The sequence below is a fragment of the Mus musculus genome, chromosome 5 (assembly GCF_000001635.26).
Source record: "Mus musculus strain C57BL/6J chromosome 5, GRCm38.p6 C57BL/6J".
NCBI lineage: Eukaryota > Metazoa > Chordata > Mammalia > Rodentia > Muridae > Mus > Mus musculus.
The window spans coordinates 139,396,651-139,419,159 of NC_000071.6; the positions used below are offsets into that span (position 1 = coordinate 139,396,651).

A 22,509-nucleotide genomic window follows, 5' to 3' on the forward strand; every position below is an offset into this window, starting at 1 on the left:
ACGAAGCCTCAGGCTTGGTCCAGCACCCACCTGACCCTGGTGTGGTGATGGATGCTTATGAACCTATCATCTGGGAGGTGGGGGGGCAAGAGCATCCTTGACAACAGAGTTTGAATCTAAGCCCAGATGCACAGACCTTGTTTCAAGTCAAAGTCTTCAGGGCTGCAAAAGTGGCTAAGGGATTATATGGTGGAGCACAGCTATAATCCCAGCACTTACTAGGCAGGGGCAGGTGGATCTCTGTGAGTTTGAGGCCATCTTAGTCGACAGTGAGTTCCAGGACAGTTGGGTCTATACAGAAACTTTGTCTCCCCCCCCCCCCCAAAAAAAAGAAAACCTAACAACAACACAGGCTGTTCTCCCTGAGGACATGGGTTCAATCCCTTGTACCCACAAGGCGGCTCACAGCCATCTACAGCCCCAGTTCCAGGAGATCTAACACCCTCTTCTGGCCTCCATGGGTACCCACATACACATAAATAGTAACACAAATCTTTATTTAAAAGGTTGTTTCCACTCATACTATAAATCTCAGCATTTTTTTGTCTACTCTGCAGTTTGTCTACAGAATTACATTAAGCTGATAAACCAAGACTTGCTCCATGTCACATGCCCCGTGGCTGCAGGCCTTATGGATGATAAAGGGAATTTGGAGTTGTCACTCAGCTAGCCACGGATTAGCAATGGAAAGGCTACACCTGTGTACTATCCTACTTTCCCCCAAAATGTCACCCATGTTTAGGGACAGGCTGAGGGTCTCCTCACAACCTAGCAGCTCCCCAGAGGCTCCGGGCTCATGTGGGAGGGTCTATCCCAGCAGCAGCTGACCCCACTTTATATACAGTGCTGGGCCATAAGGGAACCAGTGAGAACCTGGGCATGGGGCTGGAGAGATGGCTGAGCAGTTAAGAGCACTGACTGCTCTTCAGAAGGTCCAGGGTAGTGCAAGGACTGGACTCCTCCCACAGCCGAGTTTCCTAGTCTTCCTACACTGTTAGATGTACAACTGGCAGGGTCCCTGAAAGACACACCAAAACCTTCAGCAAGTGAGATATCCCTGCTGCCACAAGGCCAGGGCACACAGCCTCCAGTGCTGCCTAGCATGGCCCGCAGTTGGCTAGGGACAGGACCAGAGGTCCCCAGGGAGCTTTCTAAGGTGGGGACTTGAGCAGAGGTTACCCAAAGTCATGACATGCACTTCAGGCCTAAACTTAGTCAGTTTTCTTCTGGGGTGCATGTTAGCTCCCCGGAGTTTCTTTCCAACCTTAATGTGAGACATGTCATAGCTAAGTCTGAGTCAGGCTCCTACCACTGCTCCCCTAGCTGCCTCACAGTGAGGAAGCCAGAGTGTTCCTGATTGATACGTCAGGTCACAGCTAGGAAAAGGGAAGGGCTTAAAACCTATCACTGCTGGAAAGTTACACTCACTATGTGTTCTGACCACCACTCCCTGCTTCCCCCACTCTCCTATTTTTAGGTCTCCCTCCGTGTGTGTGTGTGTGTGTGTGTGTGATATGCACTGTGTGCATGCATAAACAGTCACCCTGGACACCCAACAGCCTGCCTTCCTAGGCCAGTAAAGGAGACACTATCTCTGGGGCCCTGAGGAACTTTCTAGAATGATGGAAGCAGTCTCCCAATGGGTCACTGGTCATATGGCTGCATGCACCTGTCAGAACTCATCAGCCAGGAAGCTGGAGGTCTATCAACTGGGCCATGTATGGACTGGCCCTCTCCTGAGGAGGGGACAAGGATGGCCAGCCCCATGCCATCTCCATTATGGATGGCAGAGCCTGGGAGACACATACAGAATGCTGTAAAGTGACAAGTGCTGTCGTTTTCAAGCTAGGAACACAAGAGCCTGTCTTAGGACTTGCCTGGGTTTATGTTTCAGAGCTCCACCCAGTGGCCATTGCTGGACTTGCTGTCGGTGACTTCAAACCTCCACAGGCAGCACAAGCCAGAGACAGGTGGCCAGGAGCCAGGAGAGGGCAAGTCAGGCAATCACTATCAGCTTGCCAAGCCCAAGGCCCTCCCACAACAGATAGTGTGGGCCCCTGCTAAGTTCCCGAGCATTATAATCCACTGATGTCCACCACCTCCCTAACAGGATAATTTACATGGAGAAATGCTCGATTTCTAGAGCTTCTGAGCATGAAGTTGGGCTCCGACACAACTTATTCCATGACCTTTAGCAAATGTGGGTCTGGGGGTGAGTCTGTCTTTGCCACATCATGGCTAAGCTGAGGGGCAGTACGACTCTCGGTGGGATGGAGGCTCTGGCCCTGGCCATTCCTTCCCTCTGGCAGCCTTCTTGCCCAGAAGTCTTTCCAAGGCACAATGTGCTGAAGCCCTGGAGGCAGCCCCTTCGCACCTTAGCAAGCAGGGGCAAAGAGCCCACATGATCCAGTGTTAAGGCAGGGCTGGTCTGTGTGCACGCCCACAGATTTAGATTTAGACTGCTAAATACCATGTGGTCAGACCTGCTGTGGCAGACACTGCAGTGGATGTGGGGGACACAGACAAGGCCCTATCTACTGCAGGGGGCTTATGAGACTGAGGACATAGGCTCCCCTCTGCAGGCTCAATGGCTCCTGCTGCTTCTCCTTCTCCTCCACTCCCTCCTCCTCCTTCTTGTAAGATTTATTTATTTATTATATGTAAGTACACTGTAGCTGTCTTCAGACACCCCAGAGGAGGGCATCAGATCTCATTATGGATGGTTGTGAGCCACCATGTGGTTGCTGGGATTTGAACTCAGGACCTTCGGAAGAGCAGTCAGTGCTCTTAACTGCTGAGCCATCTCTCCAGCCCTCCAATGGCTTCTTAGGAGGAGTCTGCCTTGTGAACCCGGCACTATGTTAGGTGTCCCTCAGTTCTCCTTCACTGTGCCTTCGGGAAAGCCCAATAGTCTTGGCTCTACTAAGTGAGCCTAGATGATTTAGCTATGTGTTCTCAAGTCCTGAGTATGAGGTGTAGGCAGCTGGGAGAATGGGGACCTTCTCAGGTCTCATGGACCCCTGATGCACTCTTGCTCAGCCACACATACAGGTTCAGGTCTGAAAGCCCTGTAGATAGTACCAGGATCCAGGCTCTCTGTGGCCACAAGAAACTCTGCCTTGATTAGTGCCAAACCCAATGTGACGATTTCTATCAATGTGGTAGGGCTTAGAATGACCTATGACACAAACTTCACACGTCAGTCAAAAAATGTTCCAGATTGGGTTAACTGAAGCAGGACCCTCCCTGAATGTGGGCAACTCCAATCCCCAGGCTGGCATCGCAAATCATAAAAAGGAGAAAGCAAAGCAAACAACGTCCACTTCTCTCTGCCTCCTGCCACGAAGAATGTATCCTCTCAAGCCGAGCCCCAAATCAAGCCTTCCTCCCCTAAGGTGCTTCCCGTTAGAGGACAGGACACAGCAGTAGCCGATACAGTCAACACAGCACCGATATCTGCACAGACACAGCTCAGGATCCTGCGTGCCAAGGCCTCAGCATGCTTCGGCTCACATCACGGCTTCACCCTGAGATTCCTCGTAGCTGACTCTACACGGCTTGTGCAGCCAAGTGTTAGATAGAGTCTCTCGGCCCACAGCCAGGAAGGGAGGTAGATAGCTGAAGCATGGTATAGAAACCCCAAGGCCTTTCAGTAAAAGGAGGCAGCGGCAAAGGGTGGTATCCTCATCAGGTTTACTATTGTGATGTGTTACGTGCGATGAAACACCATGACCAAAGCCAGCTGGGCGGAAGGGGTCTGCTTGGCTCACACTTCCACAGCGCTCACTGTCTATCACTGAAGGAAGTCAGCACTAGAACGCGAATGGGGCAGCCACCTGGAGCTGATGCAGAGGCCATGGAGGGGTGCTGCTTACTATCTTGCTCCCCACGCCTTGCTCAGCCTGCTTTATATAAAATCCACAACCATCTCCCAATCCCCCACAGTGGCCTGGGCCCTCTCCAACCAGTCACTAATTAAGGAAATGCTACCCAGGCTTGCTTACAGCCCAGTCTTATGGAGGCATTTTCTCAACTGGTATCCCTTTCTGTCTTTAGTGCGTATCAAACTGACATAAAATTAGCTAGCACAGGTGGGATGACAAGATAGGCTTGGGTCCGAGAGCCTGGCCCACAGCTCCAAGCTAAACAAAACAAATGGCGTTGGTAAAGCCCTTGCCTTGCAAACACAAGGCTCTGAGTTCAGGTTGCAGAACAAACATAAGAGCATCAGGTACGGTAGAGAGCGCTTGTCTGCCCAACGATGGAGCTGCTGAGAGAGTATGCTCCCAGCGCCACTGACCAACCAGCCTGGCCTAATTGGTGAGGTCAAGGCCAATGAAAGACCCTGCCAGGCTCAAAGGAAGTGGTTGGAGCTTGTGAAGATGACACCTGAATTTGACTGTGGCCTCCATGCACACGTGCATCACTGCCATCCCCTGTTTAAAATAATCCAAAAGCCCGGACAGGCTTCCTGGAGAACTCAGAGTTCCACAGGGTAGCTGCACGCCCTCAGCAGACTATACCATCCTGTGAGAGGAAGCCAGGCAGAGCAGGAGGACCAACGGGCATGTTGGCAGCACGAGAGAAGACTGAAGAAACCACATTAAAACCATTGCATTAAAACCCCAAATCAGGGGCTAGAGAGACGGCTCAGCAGAAGTGCACTGATTGCTCTCCCAAAGGTCGTGAGTTCAAATCCCAGCAACCACGTGATGGCTCACAACCATCCGTAATGAGATCTGATGCCCTCTTCTAAGGTGTCTGAAGACAGCTACAGTGTACTTACATATAATAAATAACCTTAAAAAACAAAACAAAACAAAACAAAACAAAACAAAACAAAACACCAAAATCAGCCATGCATCAACAGAGATGTGTACCAACCAGATGTCCAGGGAGGAAGGGCACTCCAGATAGTCCTCTGAGAGGCTGAGGCAGGAGGATGGGAAGGAAGTTCCAGGCCCAGCTTGGGATACCTGGCCTCAAAATAAATAAATAAAATTCAAATTGGTGGTGGTGCATGCCTTTAATCTCAGTACTTGGGAGGCAAAGGCAGGTGGATCTGTGAGTTCGAGGCCAGCCTGGTCTACAGAGCAAGTTCCAGGATAGCCAGGGCTATACAGAAACCGCTTTTCAAAAAAACAAAACAAAACAAAAAGTTCAAAACCAAATAAACAAAAAGTTACCGGGATGTAGCTCAGTTGGCAGAGGGCCTGCCTGTCGTTCTAACCCTGGATGGCATAAACCAGGTGTGGTGGTACATACCTATAACCCCAGCTCTGGGCAGTAGAGACAGGATTGGGAGCTAAAGGTTATAGAGAGCCAGATGCCATCCTCAAATCCGTTCCAAAATTCCAAGGAAGGGTCTGCAGCTGTCACTACACAGTCAGCCAGGCAATCAGTTAGTATTTTATCGGGGACACATCACAATGTGGGCAGCACTCCCCTGAGGATCCTTTGCAGGTTCAGTCTACAGCACCTGGTAGGAAAGCCACAGTAGCCTAGAACAGACCCCAGGTCCAACCTGCACAGACCCATTGACTGCTCCAGGTAGACAGATCACAGGATAGCTTGTGCCCCTAAATGTACGTGCTTGGACAAAAACAGCTTGGTAGGCAGTGTGCCTATAATAGTGCCACTATAAATGAGGAAAGATGCCAGATGGAGAGCTAAGATACCAGAAAGATGGGGAGGAGGTGAGACAGAGAGAAGCCAAGCACAGCACAATGAGGACAGATGTCCCACAACAGAAAAGGACCAGGTAGAAAGCCCTATGCCATCCAGAATTAGCCAAGACCAGATCCACGCTGGCCTTTCAATCCTTGGTCCCTGGCTTCCCTCTCCTGATTTTCTGTAGCCCTCATCATGGAAAAGGTTTTGTACAGGTCATTCTGTGACCCTGTCCTCCTGACCCCTGGGCTGCCACACTGGAAGACCAAAGTCATTAGTTCTTGCCTTAGCTGGCATGACACTGTATGGCAAGATGACCCTTCACCCCGTAGACCACATACCGAGTTCCTTCCATAGGCCTGCAGATGCCAGTGCCCCCAAACCACCACCTTTCCAAACTGCAGGGTCACAGGGTAAGGCACTGGAGAGAGCTGCTTTCTAAGAGACATGTGTTGGCCACCATTCCTCTGTGGGCTTTCAGGAGAAGTGCTGGCTGTGTTCTGGAGACGCCCACAAAGCAGCTCAGATGCGTGCGATCACTGCGCATCTCTGTATGGCCAGTGCAGCAGGTTCAGGGCTCAGAGGGGCTGGGGTGAGCTACCAACCAGCTAGAAAATTTGACAATGTTCCTACTTGAGTCTGGTGAGGGTGCCTAGCCTTATACATGTGCCCTACCTAACCAAACTCTATGCTTAAAACAGAATTATAAACATGACCCTCAGATAATGCTGTGCTTAAAATGTAAAGCTGTGGCAGAGTCGAGGGGATCAGAAAAGTCATCACTGTTGACGCAATATGAAAAGACACTGAGGAGCCCCATCTGAGGAGCGGAACCATAAGGCGCGTGGCATTGCTGTGTGTTAGAACTTCCGTCGTCATCTCCATGCTGAAGGATGTCTGCAGGACAGACGCACGGCTGTGCTCTTCTGCTTGCTTCCATCACCTGGCTATGTGAACAGCCTGCTCTGCGTCTTTGTGGGAAGGAGGGCCATCCTTTGCCCCCCCCACCCCCCAGTTCCCAGCGCACTAGGGAGGATTGAAGCATCAGCAGCTGTGCAGACAGAAAAACCTGGGGACACCCTGCTGCCCAGACCATCTGTGGCCTGTGGCCAGGTGATCACAGCCCAGGTGACATCAAGTATATCCTTGCTGGGTGTGGTGGCACAACCCCTTGGATTCCAGCACTCAGGAAGCAGAGACAAACTCACTCTGTGAGTCTGAGGCCAGCCTGGTCTACATGGTGAGCTCCAGGCCAGGCAGGGCTACATACTGAGACCCGGTCTCAAAAACAAAAAAACCAACTAAACAAAAACCAAGGTGCATCCTTAAGAGGGGACAGGGAGGAAGGCAGCCACCACACTCACCACAGGTTCAGCTGGAGAAATGATAAATGAGGTAGGGGGGAGCCATGGTGGGGACAGCCAAAGCCTCCCAGCTGGTGGGGAACCACACTATGGCAGGGGAAAGAGGGAGGAAGGAAGCCATACCTACCCACTGTCCCTTCCTTCCCTATGCAAAACATGTATGCCCCCGCTCCTTCCCACCCAGCATAGACTCTGCCCTTGGTGTTGGGGGCTCCTGTGGGGCAGGACTATGGGCTGTGCAGGTCCTGAGCACAGTTGCACAAGCACACAGTCTGAGGGCCACGTCTTCCTGTAATCCCATGGCAGCATGTGCACGCAGCCCAGAGGCCACATCATCTTGAATGCTTGCAGCAGCATGAGCATGCAGTCTGGGGCCACGTCTTCCTCAATTCTGAATTCCCACGGCAGCATATGCACGCAATGTAGGGGCCACATGCTTCTAAATGCTTGCAGCAGCGTGAGCATGCAGCCCAGGGACACAGCTCCCTGGATTCTATTACCAGGTCAGAGCAAAGGTTCCGGCCAGCACTTTGGGGCCAACAGCACACATCCAAGCAATCACAAGCTTAGGCTTAAGCTTTAGGTCTTAAACTGAAGAAGACCTGTGACATCAAGGAAGTGGTCACTGAGCTGGAATGGTCTGGGAGGTGGTTAGTTCATGGCTGGGGCCCTGCAACGCCCATGAGAATCAATTTACCCAGCACCATCCAGGAGAGCCACCATACCCAGAGGCCAACCTGAGCTCGGGGGCTATCATTGCTCACTTCCCAGGACACTAAGGCCTGGAGATGGGTGTCTAACTCCAAAGCTCACACAATAGTGAATGTGGAGAGAGGAGCCACAGTTCTGTCTAGGCACACCCAAGAGCCAGGGGTGTCCCACGGACTGGCTCAGCCTAAGGTCCAGCATGAGTCAGGGGAAACATTAGGACCCGAGGACATGCAGGGCCACACCAAGGTATAAAGGCTTGGGCTACACATCTGTGCACTGACTGCAGCCTGCGCTGCAGTCCCTCTGAAGTTCCAGTGTCTGAGCTGTTGAGGCTGGGGCAGGCTGGTCACTACCTCATTTCGGCTCCAGCTAAGCTGCAGAGCCTCTAGTTCCACGGCCTGTCCCCAGAGCTCCTCCCTTTGGGCCTGGAGGTGCCACTAGGTACCTCTCTGTGACAAGTAGAAGATGGTTCCAGAAGAAGACTGTTAACATGGGATTGTCTCTTCACCAGGGGACAGGGTGTGTGACACACAGAGGGCACAGTGGTGGGCCTCAGAGCAGTCTATACTTCCCTTACCAGCAGATAAACAGAATTTGAAACAAAGAGGGTTATCAGCCCCAGGGTCCCCACCCTACGTCTGTGCCTGCCTGTTCAGTCCCCAGGAGAAGGCCTAGGCACTCACTGTGGGACAAAGCCCAAGTGAGGCAAAGGAGGCTAGCCGGTGAGCCCACAGGCCACATCCTGTCATGGAAGCCTGATACGCAAGGGGCCATTCTCAGGAGTGACACAATAGGGTTTTGCAGAACTGTCAAAGGCCATTAGGAAGGTCATAGCCAGTAGCCACCCTGAGAATTGTCATCAAATAAGGAAGTACCAGAGGTGGCCCCACTGGCCTTAGAGTCCTTGAGCTGAATGCTACCACACTGACCTCGCAGCCAGGAGGGGGACACACAGGGACACATAGGAAGCTGGCCCGGAGTTGTGGGTTGATAGCCGCTCATCACACACCAGGTAGGGAGGGGAAAAGGGGGGCCACTGAGATGAGACCTGAGACATTAGTGCCTCCTCAGACTTCTCTCCCACTAGATTCTTCCTCTCCGGGGCAGCATCTGGCATTCAGGGCTGAAAATGCACTCAGGAGTCCAGGTCCCCAGTTAATGGATTTCTAACACCATTCCCCACCCCCACCCCTCAAGTCAGACAGCAGTACGCCACACAGGAACTACCCAGAGGCCCCAGGCACAGCGCTGGGATGGCTCTCCTACAGCACTCAGGAGGCTGAAGGAACTGCCTGAGACCAGTACCACAGGGCAGCTTGGGGCTGATACCGCATGACCAGCCTGCAACACTGCAGAAGTAGGCATACCCGGGAGCGGGCAGGGGTGAGGGTAAAGCCCACTGCACTTTGAGATCTTTAAAGTATTCTCAAGACCGTTTACCTTCATCTGGCTGGGGCTCTCTCTTCAAAACTCATCTCAGCCAGCATCATGGCATCCTGAGCAAGGCCCAGAGAGACGACACAAGCAGATGTGCAATCTGGCGTCATGTCTAGGCACAGCCCCATCCCAGGCAACTCCGAGATGCAGCTGCAGCCATTGGTGCAAGGATAGTAAGGGGTGCCAGGTGTCACCTGCTATCCAGATTGGAGTGTCCACTGTCCTGAGTCACCCTGTGCCAGGGACAGAGGGACAAGACCCTCATCCATGTGGCAAGGTTCCATGCACTGGTTTGTACTCGCTGGGAGGACTTTTTCCTGCTGGGTGGGGCTTCAGCTCCTATTTTAGGTTACAAATGTCTTTGCCTTCTGGGAGGGACCTTCTGCGAGTGGCCAGCACACTTCTGCAAGAAAGCCCTGGAAACTCTCAGACACACACACACACACACACACACACACACACACACACACACACACATCACTCTTCCACCTCAGACATAGGCCCATTTAGATTCTTCTAGGTCACATGGTCCAACCATAGCCCGCTTAAACACAGTGTGTGGTTTGGACGACTCCAGGCCAAATCCTGTTTTTCCTTAGGTACTGAGGGCGTCTGTGCCAGCCTGTCTTTGGAGAGTGTAGAGCAATGGAGGGAAGACTGGATGAACAGAGAGCATGCCCCAGCCTCACGGCAACCCCCCAGTGCTGACAGAGCGTTGTGTGGATTTCAGGCTGGCACAGGTGAGCACTGTTTTTATGTCCTGGAGAGGAAGCGGCCCTGCTTACCCAGCTTGTCCTCCTGCCTCTGAGTGACCAGTGAATGTACCCAGGGGCCACTCACAGCTGTGGGAAGTTTGTGCAAACCAATTTCTTTATGGGACAGGTCAGTTCTGTTACGTTAAAAAAGAAAGAGAGAGAGAGAGAGAGAGAGAGAAAAAAGAAAGAAAGAAAGGAAGGAAGGAAGGAAGGAAGGAAGGAAGGGAGAGAGAGAGAGAGAGAGAGAGAGAAAGAAAGAAAGAAAGAAAGAAAGAAAGAAAGAAAGAAAGAAAGAAAGAAAGAAAGAAACTCTAGCCTTCTGTATGGTGATGTAGCCTTTTCCTGAAGGGCCAAGGGTGGCTCTGGTCAGCTTTCACAGTGAATGGGAAAGGCCCAGGAGTGGTCAGACAGTACAGCTCATGTTGGCAGGCAGGGCTGTCAGGGCAATTGCTATGGGAGGACTTCAGCTCTGGGGACGGGAGTGGGGGATGGAGAGAGGCCGGCGGGGCAGAACATAAAGAGTGCTCTATAGTGGGCACATCTGGAATGCATGCTTGCATGGCACATGAAACCTGGAAATGGAGAACTCTTTTGGCTGGACTGCAGCAGGGTGAGGCTAGAGCCTAGACGGCAAAAGCGGGCAGGGGCTGGAAGAGAGCCTTTGGAAACTGGTGTGATCGGGCTGGCCACCTCTGCACATGGTGGGCTTTGTACTCAGGTGTGATGCCCTCGACGTGAGTCCCTGTGAGCTAAGGCAAGGAGAGCCACTAGCTAGCTGGATGCCATGTCAGGCGCGTCCTCCCAGGGGCGCTCTACAGTGGTACTTAGCAGACCCAAACCTCCTCAGTAGACATGTGTGAGCACAGCTGTAGTGCTGATGGCTCACTGAGCCACCAGAGACAGACATCTGCTCCATCTGAAAGAGTGATGAGACAGGAAGCCAAGGCGAAGCCTTCGGCCCTTCTGGGAAGCTGCTCTGGTCAAGTGCTCCACTGCTCTCCTATTCCCTCCTCTGGAGCTCATCTGTTTGGCTCTGGCTGACCAGAAACCTTGCTCCTGCCCATACCCAGCTCAGGCAGGGTGCCATCAAGCAGCTGGCCAAAAGAGCCAGGAAGACCTGTAGCTGGGGGAAGGGCCAGCAGGGAGGGGCCACGGAGGGCAGACTGCAGAGAGAATCCATCAGGATTTCCTGCCAAAAGCCTTTGCCACCGCGGCCCAGGCCAGACTACTTTGCCACCCACTGTTGCCACCATTGCTAGGGTACCTGATATTGCAGCGTGAGAACAGAAAAAGATCATCTGACACCCCTACACACACACACACACCCACATACCCCACCCTCCACCTGCGTGCAAGTACGCACGCGCGCGTACACATACACACACACACACATACCCCACCCGCCGCCCTCGAGCGCGCGTACACACACACACACCATAGTATGAAGGCTGTGCAGATCCTCACATAACTACAGTAAGTGAATGAAGACTGCAGAAAGAATCAAGTCTACGGAAAGCCAGAAAATGGTGAGCACCGCTCCTGGTGACTTCAGTTCCGCCCTTCCCACCAGACGGCCCAGCACAGGATGGCCCAACCTCTTGCTTGTCATCTCAGGTGAATCCTGCTTTGGAGGAATCTCTTGGATCACTCACTCTAGCCTGGCTACTGGATCTCAGGACAGCTGAGGGCCTCAGGTGGCACATGGTACCTGGTGACAGGGACGGTCAGCTCCAGTACTCAGGGCCAGTACCACCAGCCCTGACTTCAGGGCGAGCTTGCTTCTCAGCACTCCCCAAGCTCAGCCTTGTGGGAAAGGTGCCACACACAGCCATGTTAAGCCATTCGGAAACCTCCAAGGACTGGGTCTCACCCTCTCTGGGGTCATCCCTCCACTCTCAGCTCCGGTGCTCATGGAGGACGCTGGGAACACTCAGGCCTTATTAAACAATCACAGAGCCCTCCCCCCCCCCCCACACACACACATGCTGCCAGGGAAGGAAGTGTGCTAGGTCTCCCGGAACGAAGGCTGAGGGGGATGCTAGGAGGCCCAGGGCCTTGGTCTGACGCCACAGGAGGTTCTACTTCTGCTTCTTACCCATGGGCCCAGAGAGCAACCACTCTGCAGGAAGCAGGAAGCCTGTGTGAGGCCAGGCAGTCTGCCCAGCTAGGCCACTGGTCACTGGACTAGAGTGCTAGTCTGGCCCATCGCACACGGGGACCGGAAGAATGTGGAGCTCCTAGAGGCCAGTGTCTGTGTGTACATGTGCACATGTATACACAGCTTATGTTGGTGTGTGCACGTTTGTAAAGATGTGTCTAGTGTGAATCTATGTGTACATACATGTGAATGTATGTTTGCCTGTTCATGTGCCTGGTGTGCACATATGTTCATGTCAGGGTGTACCTGGTACATGCATGTTTTTGTTTCTGTGTATCAAGATGCATATCTACCTATGTATGTGCACATGTACACTTGTGTGTTGGTATGTGCCTGGTTATACACACATGTGCATGCATGTCAGCATGTTCATGTGTCTGGTATGTACACACGTGCATACACATCTACAGGACACAAAAGGCATATGCACCATATCTGGAAGTTTCGAGAAAAACAAACAAGAGACTGCTTTTATCCTTATCTTAATGAAGGTAATTTTTCTGTTTCTAAAAACACAGAAACAGCCTTGGGACCAAAAGGACAAACAAGGACAGTCAGGCTATCCCTGCTGCTCATTGTGACAGTCCATGAGTCGTGCGCTGCCTTTCCAGATCCCTGGGCTGGGGGTGGGGGGGTCAGAGGCTGGTGGTCCCTTGCTGGCCCTGCACACTACTGTGGTGTCAGTTCAAGCTCCCCTTCAAGGTTACAGCTCTGTGTAGGGTTGGACAGGGGCTGGAGCAGGGCACCAGGCCACGTGTGTGAAACAGACAGGGTGACTCACAGTGGCGCTGCCCCAGGCTACAGGACAGGAGACTGCAATGGAAACATTTACAGAGCGGAGGCCAGAGGCGCTAGAATGGCTGAGTCCTGCCAAAAGGAGCAGACAGCTGAGGGATGGAGCAGGGTGGGGCCCGCCGGGTGGAAAACAGCGGGTCAGACACAGGAACCATCTCTCAGGGCAGCTCTGATCTTCCGGGTACTAGCTTTGGACTTCGTTCCTCAATCCGCTGTCCACCTCTGATCCCTTGTACGACATATTCGCAGGCCTCCTCTCCCTGGGCTGGCAGTCTGTGGGGCACCACAGTAAACCTGTGAAGGTAGTGGGGAGCCAGGAAGTCCTCCTAGGATGCCAAGGCCACTTTGCCTACTGTACTACACACATGTAAGGCCACCCGTGCCACCTGTGGATCACACAAAAGAATCTCACACATTCATGTCATTTCTGTGTTGTTTGAAAACAATGTATGAGCCTTGCTGGAAAGATCTGTAACAATAAGTGTGACTTGAAAGGAGCTGTCTGTAAGAGCATTGTGCCCATGTGGAAAGGGCTTGGTAAGCTCTCTCCTGGTTTTTAGAAAAGCTATGGGCTTTGTGAACTGTCTTCTCCCCACCTAAGCAGTGTTGGGTGAGGGGTCCACTTCCAGGAACCATTCTGAAGGGCTATTTACAGAGTGGTGGCCAAGAGCCACTGCAGGAACACAGCATTCTCAGACACTAGCCTTGGGGAGCTCCCAAGGGACACAGAGCTGACCTTGGCGGCCCTTCTGCAGGGTCGAGAGGCCACAGGTTCTCAGCCTGTAATGCATCCATGGACTTCTGGCTCTCTTCTGTGGTGCTCTAGGTTTTTTAAGAAGTCGGACTGGGTTGTGGTCGGAGAGTAAGATGGTCCAGCCACCCTGGAAAACTGGTGACCTCAGGTGACCCTGGAACTAGCTATGCCACTCTCAGATATGTGCCCCCCCCCCCAAAAAAAATGAAAGAGAGCGGAAATCAGCTGTGTGAGAGCTGCTGTCTAACACTGTGTGCACCTCTTAGTGACAGGAAGAAGTCCTAGTGGGGCAGGCAGGGACGACAAGGACACACAGTGGCAGGGAGGCAGACACCTCCTGTGTATAAGAACGCAAGACCTAAGGCTTCCACAGAGACCATGTGCTACTCTGGATGTGTCCAAGTTGCAAAAGATAAAGCAGATAAATGGCTGTTGAGGCTGGGTGTCAAGTTCGGTAAGTGAGGGAGCTGTGTTGAGTGAGGGCTGTGACCAGAGTCAAGGTGGTGCCTGTCAAGAAGAGTATGTATCCTTTCTACAGAGTCTTTCAAACAGACTTGGGGAAGAGCTTCGAGTTCTCAGGCTGACCCTGGGCTCAGGTCTCCGTGGTACTAACTCCCAGGCTGAGCCAGGCAAACCAACTCAGGCTGTCCTAGTGCGCATATGAACTGAGATGCAAGTGCTGGCAGACAGACATACTCCAGAGGACTAGTGCGTGCGTTACCCAGTGGGAGAACACTGGGACCCGAGCTCAGGCTGGCTTCCCTCTGCAGCCCTGCTGCCTCTCTCCCCATCTCTCCATCCCGCCTGAGGTGGACTACAGAGGAAGAGGACTTGAGGAACTGTTCAGGCTACAGAGAACCCAGGACACAGGGTGCCAGGAGAAGGCTGGGCACTGAAGAGCAGATTGCGGAAGGTTTGGCAGTAGAGGGCTTCAGTGGTTTTGTCAGATCCAACATATTGGTAGGTGCTTGCTAGGACTGAAAGCACGTGACCTTGGGCTCCCAAGAATGGCTGGACCCTCCGAACCTCAACAAAGACAGGATGGCAGATGGTAGTAGGGCAGTAAGGTGTGCCAGGGTGTGCTGTGCACAGAAAGCTCTTGGCTGCTCCTTCCCTAGCTGGCCTCTTTAGGACAGAGCTCCGAGGATCAGGAGGAAGACAAGCTCATCTAGTCTGCATGGGTTTCCACCCGCTCTGAAGGACAAAAGCACGGGTGGCACTCTGGTGAAATCCTCAACTTGGGCAGGCTGGGTACAGGGAGCAGAGCCCCAAGTGTGGCTGTGCAGCACCAGTGTCCGCCCCTCAGGAGACAATTACTTGCTCTCACATTCCCGGCAGGGAAGGGGCACTGGTACCCAGTACATAGAATACTGAGATCTGAGAACTGAGATGATGAAGGCCCTGTGCAGGCCCAGATGGTGCCAGAAGATGCCCTGGCTAGAGCACTTGGGACCTAAGCAAGGCCCCTCCAGCCTGAGTGGCAGCCTGCAGCCTTTTTCCCTATGGACAGAATCACACAGCCTGTGGTGAGGAGCACCATCCTAGTCCACCGCCCGGAAACTGGAGGCAGAGCTGACGGCTGCAAGCCAGAAGGGCCCTTGGTGATCAATGTCCACAGACACAGTGCCCAGCGGCACACCACGCACGAGGCATGGAGCGGCTGCAGAGGTAGAGCAGCAGCTCTGCTCCCTGACCGTGGTCAGAGATCACAAGATGACTTCCCATTCCACCTGACAAGACAGACTTGAAATTGCACCCCCCCCCCCCGGGCTGGCCATGACTCTTCATTTCCACACCGTTGGCTTCTTAAGCACTGGCAGCTGGAAGCCATCACAGCCACTGCTGTGTCTTTTCAGACTGAAAGAGACAGATACCATGAGAAGCGCTCCTGCAGGCCCACGGGGAGTAGCAAGGGCTGGCTGCTGGTGGTAGCGGTGGCACGGTAAACAACTGAGCACACCTCCGACTCATCAGTCAACCTTCCTGCTACTTGGGACACTCAGAGAGAACTGTCCTCTGGGTCTGAAGATGACAGGGTGGACAGGATGGCAAGGTACAGTGCATGACCAGATGACTGTGGCAGGTCCTTAAAGCCTAGAACCCAAGAGGCCTGTGAACAGACAGGGGCTAGCCTGGACTCCTGAATCTAGAGTAGTGCGCATTGTGAAATGCTAAAAATTAGTTTAAAAAAATTTTTATAGGGATTGGAGAGATGGCTCGGTGGCTTAGGAGCACTGGCCACTCTTCCAGAGGATCTTGGTTCAATTCCCAGCACCCACTTGGTGGCTCACAACCGTTTGTAACTTAAGTCCCTGTGTATCCGACACCCTCTTCTGACATCAGTGGGCACCAACCACACATGTAGTATACAGGCATCCATGCAGGTAAAACAAGCAGGCGCATAAGATAAAAGTGACAATAATTCAAAAATTACATGATAAAAAATTATAAAAGCAAAGAACTTTATTTAATATCAAAGAAAGGATTAGGAGTGCTCAGTTGCTTTTACAGAGGACCAGAATAAGCCCAGTTCCAGGGAACAACGCCCCTAGTCCCCTCTGCCTTCGCAGGCACATGCACGCACAGCCACCCACACATGGGCACAGTGTAAAACATTCCCAGCTCCGTGCACTCCTGCCCACCAGTCATGCTGGGAGGAGACCCCTGGCCCTTGTCCACTCTCCTCTATGCACAGAGCTCTTCCCTGCCCATCCCCCCCCCCCTCCTGTCTCATCTCTCTGGTCGGGAACCTGTCTACAGGTGAAGCAGGATCTCCCTCCATGGTTTCTATATGCAACAGCTGTTGTAGCCTTTGGCTTTTGTTACTGTAGAGAAATACAGATTCTTCATACAGCCATGGTGGGAGGCATGGCAGCGAGCAGCACAAACATGAGAAGAGGCAGAGGCAGAGGGAGAGGGAGGCTCTATAACCTCAAGGTGAGCCCTCAGTGACACACTTCCACCAGCAAGGCCATAACTCCTAAACCTCTCCAAACAGCATCACCAGCTAGGAAGCCAGTATTCAGATGTCTGACTCCGTGGGGGACACCTCATTTAAACTACCACATGCACACGCAGAGCCTCAGTTTGAGCACAGAGCAGGTACAACATGCAGGTATGCACCAGCCAGTCCAGGCCAACACATGCATGCATGTGCACACACACAAACACACACACCACCCAGACATGTGGACTCTCTTCAGAGCAAACAAAAAGCTGGCTTTGGAGCGAGATCAGCCTTCAGGAACCCCATTAAAATTATGGCTCCACTTTTATCGCCCTCAATTTCCTTTGAATAAACAGCAACACTATTTCCTGGTCTCCACTACTATTTAGTTAAATTTTAAAGGGAGGAAGGGGCCATTTGTATGGAAACAAGATTATTTCATTTACCAAAGATGGCCTGGCGGAGTACTGGGGCTGTCAGTATCCTTATTTAAAGCCCTGCCCAGGAATTTACAGCTATTATGTCATTTCTAGCCAATAGGGCAGGAGGTCTAGCTACCCCAGGGAGCTCCCACAACATCCCAGCCTCCAAATACGCCACCCCGGTTTCTAGAGCAAGGTCCCTACAAAGGTCAAAACTGGAGTCTTCTAGAATGTCCCAGAATCTCAAATGCAAAGGCCTGCCTGTCCCCAGCAATGGTAGCAAGTGCTGGGGCCCCTACAACCCTGTTCCTGGGAAACTGGTAGCTGAGCCTTCATGGGAGCCATGCTCACAGGCCACTGTTAGCTGCCGAGCTGCAGTGCGGCCCTTAGGGGTCAACAGTGAGGATTCCTGGGCTTTCTCTCGCCTCACCCTGCACCCTTTAGCCCCAGCCCTGTTGGAGACGCCTGAACCTGAGATTGTGTCCTGACATCCTCCTCCATTCACAGAGGCTGGCACTAGGCATCCTTGGGAAACCCTGTCCCTTATATAGCACAGGTGCCCCTCCCTGGACCAGTCACGTGACCACACAGCTTTTGCTTCTGTTGCAGGACTGAGAGCTCTCCTGAAGATGGACCGTCACAACATGTCCTGGGTCTGCTACCCGAGCCATGTGTCCCCGGCTGTGGAGGAAGTCATTGCAGCACAGAGCATCATTTCTAGGTGCACGCAGGTGTACATAGCAGTGTGCGTCCCACTGAGCCTAGTGATGGGGCTCTTCAGTCTGAGCGTGTTCATCTTAGACCGTACTAGGCTGGGGGTGCTGGACAGGCTCCTTGCAGGCCTCACAGCCACTAGTATCCTGGTGACTCTACTGTCCCTCAATGCTGCTGTCCGACCCGACTACATGTCCACGACAAACCTGGGCTGTGGCGCACTCTCATTCTTCTCCAATGTCTGCTACTTCATGGCCCAGTACCTGCAGGGAGCCACGCTTCTCCTGTCCTTTCTGCCGGAATCACCCTGCTGCCGGCTCTTGGCAAGGCCTATGGCAAGCCTAGCTGCCATTGGGGGCTGTGCGGTCTGTAGCTCCCTGATTGTGGTGTCCCTGCTGGGCACATCTGGGGAGTTGCACACAACCACCATGTGCCAGGCGGATCCGCTGACTGCATGGCCCGAATATGAGATCGTCAAGTTCAGCCTGGGCTTTGCTCTTGCCCTGAGCTTCCAGATGGTTCTATTGCTCCTGTATGCTACACAGCCAGTCTGGCGAGCAGCTCCTTCTCAAAGGGACACAGCCTCGGGGCGCTGGGTGGTACTGGCTGTGGCTCTCAACATGCTTGCCTGTAGACTCTTCTTCAATGTGGTCCTCCTGCATCGGGCCCGCCTGAAGCTGTGGAAGGATGTGGGCTCCCCCTGGGATGAACTGCTCATGAACCTCGCAGAGCTGGTCCTGTCTGGAGAGAGCTGCATCAACGTGGTGGCCATCCTCCTCCTCCACACACCATGCAGGCTCAGGCTGCTTGGCCTCCTTGAGCGCCTCACACAGAGATGCAGGCCAGGGCTGGACAACAGCATGTCCTTGAACAGAGTAGGGGGCTAGATAGAGTCTGCCTGCTGGCACAGGCCACACCCCTTGCTGTGTTCAGGGAAGACTGCCTTCCCAGGGAGCCTGAGCAGGGTTCATATGTTTTGGATGGTTGGCTTGCCTGTATTCACCTCAACTTATGCAAAACAAGACCATTTCTCTTCCCACACTATCAGTCACACCTTGAGAGACACAGTGACATGGATACAAAGGCTGGCCAAAGACCATGGGTCTGCTGGAGGGTGTCTGGACTATGACGGCCATGTGTGGGACACATGTGACAGACCACCTTGCCTGTTGGTAGCCACCTTCCACTCAATAGTCCAATCTTACCACACAAGAAAGGCATTGTAGAAATAAACTCAGCTCTCACCTCAGGTCTTGTTTCTTGAGACCAGATCTCACTGCAGCCTTGGATGGTCTTGACTCTCAGTCTTCCTGCCTCACCCCTGATGCTGGGGCTTCAGGCCACGTCACCACGCCTTGCCCCTCGCTCTATAGCCATTACATTCTGGTACTGTGCAGTTGTTGCCAGCTCGCTTTCAACTGCCAGAGAATTTGGGCAATGGAATTCCTGTCAGAAACAACCTTTAGGTTTATCTTTTAAAAATCTGTCATCACCTGCTCGGGCAGGAGAGATGGCTCAGCAGTCCAGAGTGCACAGTGCTCTTGCAGAGGCCCTGTGATCAGTTCCTTACATCTACATTAGGTGACTTCAACTCCAGGGGGATCCAATGCTTTCTTCCATGGGCACCTGGACTCGGATGCATATACTATTCCCCACCACCACCACCAGACACACACAGTTTAAAAGAATACAAATAAATCTTTTAAAAATCTGTCATAATCCCTGCCGTGTTGAGATTATCACCCATAAGTGGAAGGTCACAGAAACAGCTGGCTTCTACCCAGTGACAATGGTGTCACAGTAGCTGCTGAGAGCTCCACATATGCCCCACGTTGGAAGCCTGGTCACCAGTGGGGTCATATTAGGGATCTTTAAGAAGAAAGGCCCTGTAGAAATGATCACATGGCCCTCCCTGGCCTCGTTCAGGCTTTCTCTATCAACATGTGATCTCTTACGTCGTCGAGTGTGTTCTCACCTCCAGCCCCTCCATAGCCCCATCGGCTCTTCCCATGAGACGCCAGCTGCCCCTGGACCAGCCTTGTAGACCCTCACTCCATTTACATTCAATGTAGGCAGAATTGAGCTGACTGCCGTGCAGGTTCTAGGATGCTCTTCCCATGTGGTACCCACTTCTCCAAGTACCATACCCCAACAATACTGACTCGCCCACCCTTCCGGAAATCCAGTCTCTGTCCCCTGCACTGAGCACAGCCTGTCCTGCTCAGATAGATCTCCCTCCTTCCTGTGATTTGGAGCAGGAGATGCCGCAGGTAGGAAACTTAGGCACAGGGCATCGTTCTGTCAGGACCAACTCTGCACAGTGAGTCATCTCCTACATCTGGCTCCATTCTTAGTGGCACATGTCCAGTTCCCTCAGGTTCACACTCATGGCAAAGGTGGAGGCCACTATGTTAATTTATAAATACCTGCCACAGTGGATGCCCCCCCGCATGTGGCTTGGAAGAAAGGAGGTGGCAAAAGACCGTGTGTGTGAGCTGTTGGAAGCAGTGGGTAAGGAGACAAGCTGCAGCTCTTACCTCACTGAGCTAGCTCCTCAGAGTTCCAAACATGGAGTATATTTAGAAATATGACCACAATAAGTGCACTGGTGCCTCTCACATGGTAGGACCCTGGTTTTTCAGGACTGCTATGTAAACAAGACAACCTCAGTGTCATTTCTTAGGCAGCGTCCACTATTAGTTTAGGTTTTATACTAGTTGTCCATATATGGGCGTTTTGCCTGAGTGCGTGGCTGCACATCACATGTGTGCAGTGCCTGAAGAGGCCAGAAGAGGGCACTGGCTCCCCAGACCTACAGATGGTTGTGAGTGGCTATGAATTGACTGGTAATTGAACCCGGGTTCCTTTAAAGAGCAGCTCTTAACCTCTGTGCTATCTCTCCAGTCCACTGCCCTTTTTGCCCCTGGAATTCAACTATTAGGCTAGGCTGGTTGGTCAGTGAGCCCAAGGGGTCCACTGTCTGTGCCTCCTCAGCACTGGACTAGATTGTAAGCCACCACTCCTGACTTTAAAAAAGTTCCAGGGGAGCCGGGCAGTGTGGTACATGCCTTTAATCCCAGCATCCAGGAGGCAGAGGCAGAGGGCAGAGGGCAGAGGGCAGAGGGGCAGAGGGGCAGAGGGCAGAGGGCAGAGGGCAGAGGGCAGAGGGCAGAGGCAGGCGAAGCTCTGTGAGTTCGAGGCCAGTCTAGTCTACAGAGCAAGAACCAGGGTAGCCAGGGCTACACAAAGAGAAATCCTGTCTAGGGTTGGGAGGGGAGTCCTAGGGGAGCCAGCGCCCTCTTCTGGTCTCTTCTGGCACTACACACATGTGACACACAACTATGCATGCAAGCAAAAACATCCATGGTCATAGTTATTTACTTACATATTTATTTTACACATGCATATTTATTTTACACAACAGACATGTGAAGGTCTAAGGACACCTTGCAGAAGTTGGTTCTCTCTTTCTATCATAAGGGTTCAGGGATTTAACTCAGGTCATCAGGATTGTTGGCAAATGTTTTGCCTGCTGAGCCCTCTCCCAGTTACACCTCGTTTTTTTGTGCATAGGTTCTGGGGATTAAACTCAGGTTTTCCTTGTAAGTACTTTACTGACTCCACTCCCTCTTCAGACCTGGACGTTTGTGCTTTAAAAAGGCATTAAGTTGGGTGGGTGTGGCAATGCATGTCTGTGATCCCAGCACTCAATGGCCTCAGCCAAAAGGATCCAGAGTCCAAGGCCAGCCTGGGCTAAGGATGAAGAGCCTGTCTTAAATACAAAACAAATGACAACAATGAGAACAACAAAAATGGAGTTGAAGAGGACAAGCAATTAAAACAACTGAGAGGAGGGGCTCCAGTGATTAGGGGAGGGGCTCCAGTGATCAGCCACTTGCTCTAGTGCTGGGGCAACAAAAGGCTACAGGCTGCACCAGGGCCCTGTGGGAAGGATGCTGAGACAAAGTCCCTACAGCCGGCTTAGACAGGGTTATACTCACTGGGTTGTCTCTCTGTCTCTTGACCTGCCTCTGTACCCATTTCATCATAACTTCCTGATAATTCCTACGAGCAAGGAAGGGTCTTGCTACCTAAGGAACCAAGAGGAAGATGTAGAACAAAAGAGAGCAAAGGACAAAGCAGTTTTGCGTGCTCTGACCCAGGGCACGGGTGCAGGAACTCTCAGTGTTGAAAAGGAAACTTGGAACTGATCATCATGAGTGGGGAGAGAGGCCTGTGGGTCCCAAGGCTCTCCTGGCTAAGAAGGGGCTTTGTGGCCTGTGAATAAGCACCCATCTCTGCCACTCCTTCCAGAGCCTCACTCCATCACCACTCTACAGTGTCAACGGCCTCTCTGAATAGCACTCAGGGCCCCTTCCACCCCCATTTACACTCTGAGCTGGACACACTCACTTTTGGTTGCCAACACTCTCCAGGAATCAAAGGAAGCAACCAGAATGCTCCCAGCAACCGTGAAAGAGGCCCAGCTGTCAACACTGAAGCAACTGAAACTGTTCCCCACAGGCCCCCGGCTGTGTGCTCTGAGGGCTAGAGGGGGAGGGGGCAAGAGAGGGGCAGGTGGCAGCTGCAGGGCAGGGATAGGACACTCTCCTGGGGCTGTAAATTCCTTCTCACATTGGGAGATAGGGCTACTGAACTAGCTTTTTCTGGGAAACGGGAGTCCCAGGAAGCCTGGGATGGCAGCTGTAGTGTGCATCTGGGGCGTCTGTCTGTAAGAAGCCTGCACAACCTCTCGCAGGACCAGGACCACAGCACTCAGAT

The 22,509-nt window shown here is 52.6% G+C and overlaps 2 protein-coding genes across 7 annotated transcripts in view; one reads left to right on the plus strand and one right to left on the minus strand.

The window, feature by feature from the left end:
• 3110082I17Rik (RIKEN cDNA 3110082I17 gene) overlaps positions 1-22,509 on the minus strand; it is a 100,796-nt gene that overhangs the window by 36,912 nt on the left and 41,375 nt on the right. The window contains exon 1 of one of the 2 annotated variants that reach the window (XM_006504738.4): positions 9,186-9,645. The exons of the other annotated variant lie outside the window; for it this stretch is intronic. Within the exon in view, the coding sequence (XP_006504801.1) occupies positions 9,186-9,191 (6 nt within the window). The 5' untranslated portion in view covers positions 9,192-9,645. Of the gene's footprint in view, positions 1-9,185; positions 9,646-22,509 lie in introns of those variants that run through there. 2 annotated transcript variants of the gene reach the window in all.
• On the plus strand, positions 8,479-19,442 carry C130050O18Rik (RIKEN cDNA C130050O18 gene). 5 transcript variants are annotated; one of them, XM_006504709.4, is made up of 3 exons: positions 8,479-9,102; positions 9,782-9,922; positions 17,623-18,976. In XM_006504709.4, exons 1-3 carry the CDS (start codon positions 9,078-9,080, stop codon positions 18,612-18,614), a joined length of 1,158 nt encoding a protein of 385 aa, XP_006504772.1. In that variant the 5' UTR covers positions 8,479-9,077; the 3' UTR covers positions 18,615-18,976. The 5 variants fall into 5 exon arrangements, with proteins under 5 accessions (XP_006504772.1, NP_001371124.1, NP_795974.2 ...); NM_001384195.1 differs by having other exon boundaries at positions 8,634-8,757; XM_006504711.3 differs by lacking the exon at positions 8,479-9,102 and adding an exon at positions 15,501-15,697 and having other exon boundaries at positions 9,838-9,922.

Excerpts from the sequence above, each read along its gene's own strand:
- C130050O18Rik (XM_017320924.2), top strand. The coding sequence starts at position 12,199 with ATGTGCACATGTATACACAGCTTATGTTGGTGTGTGCACGTTTGTAAA. Across the intron at positions 12,587-17,622 it reads TTATCCTTATCTTAATGAAG|GACTGAGAGCTCTCCTGAAG; the intron begins GTAATTTTTCTG and ends CTTCTGTTGCAG.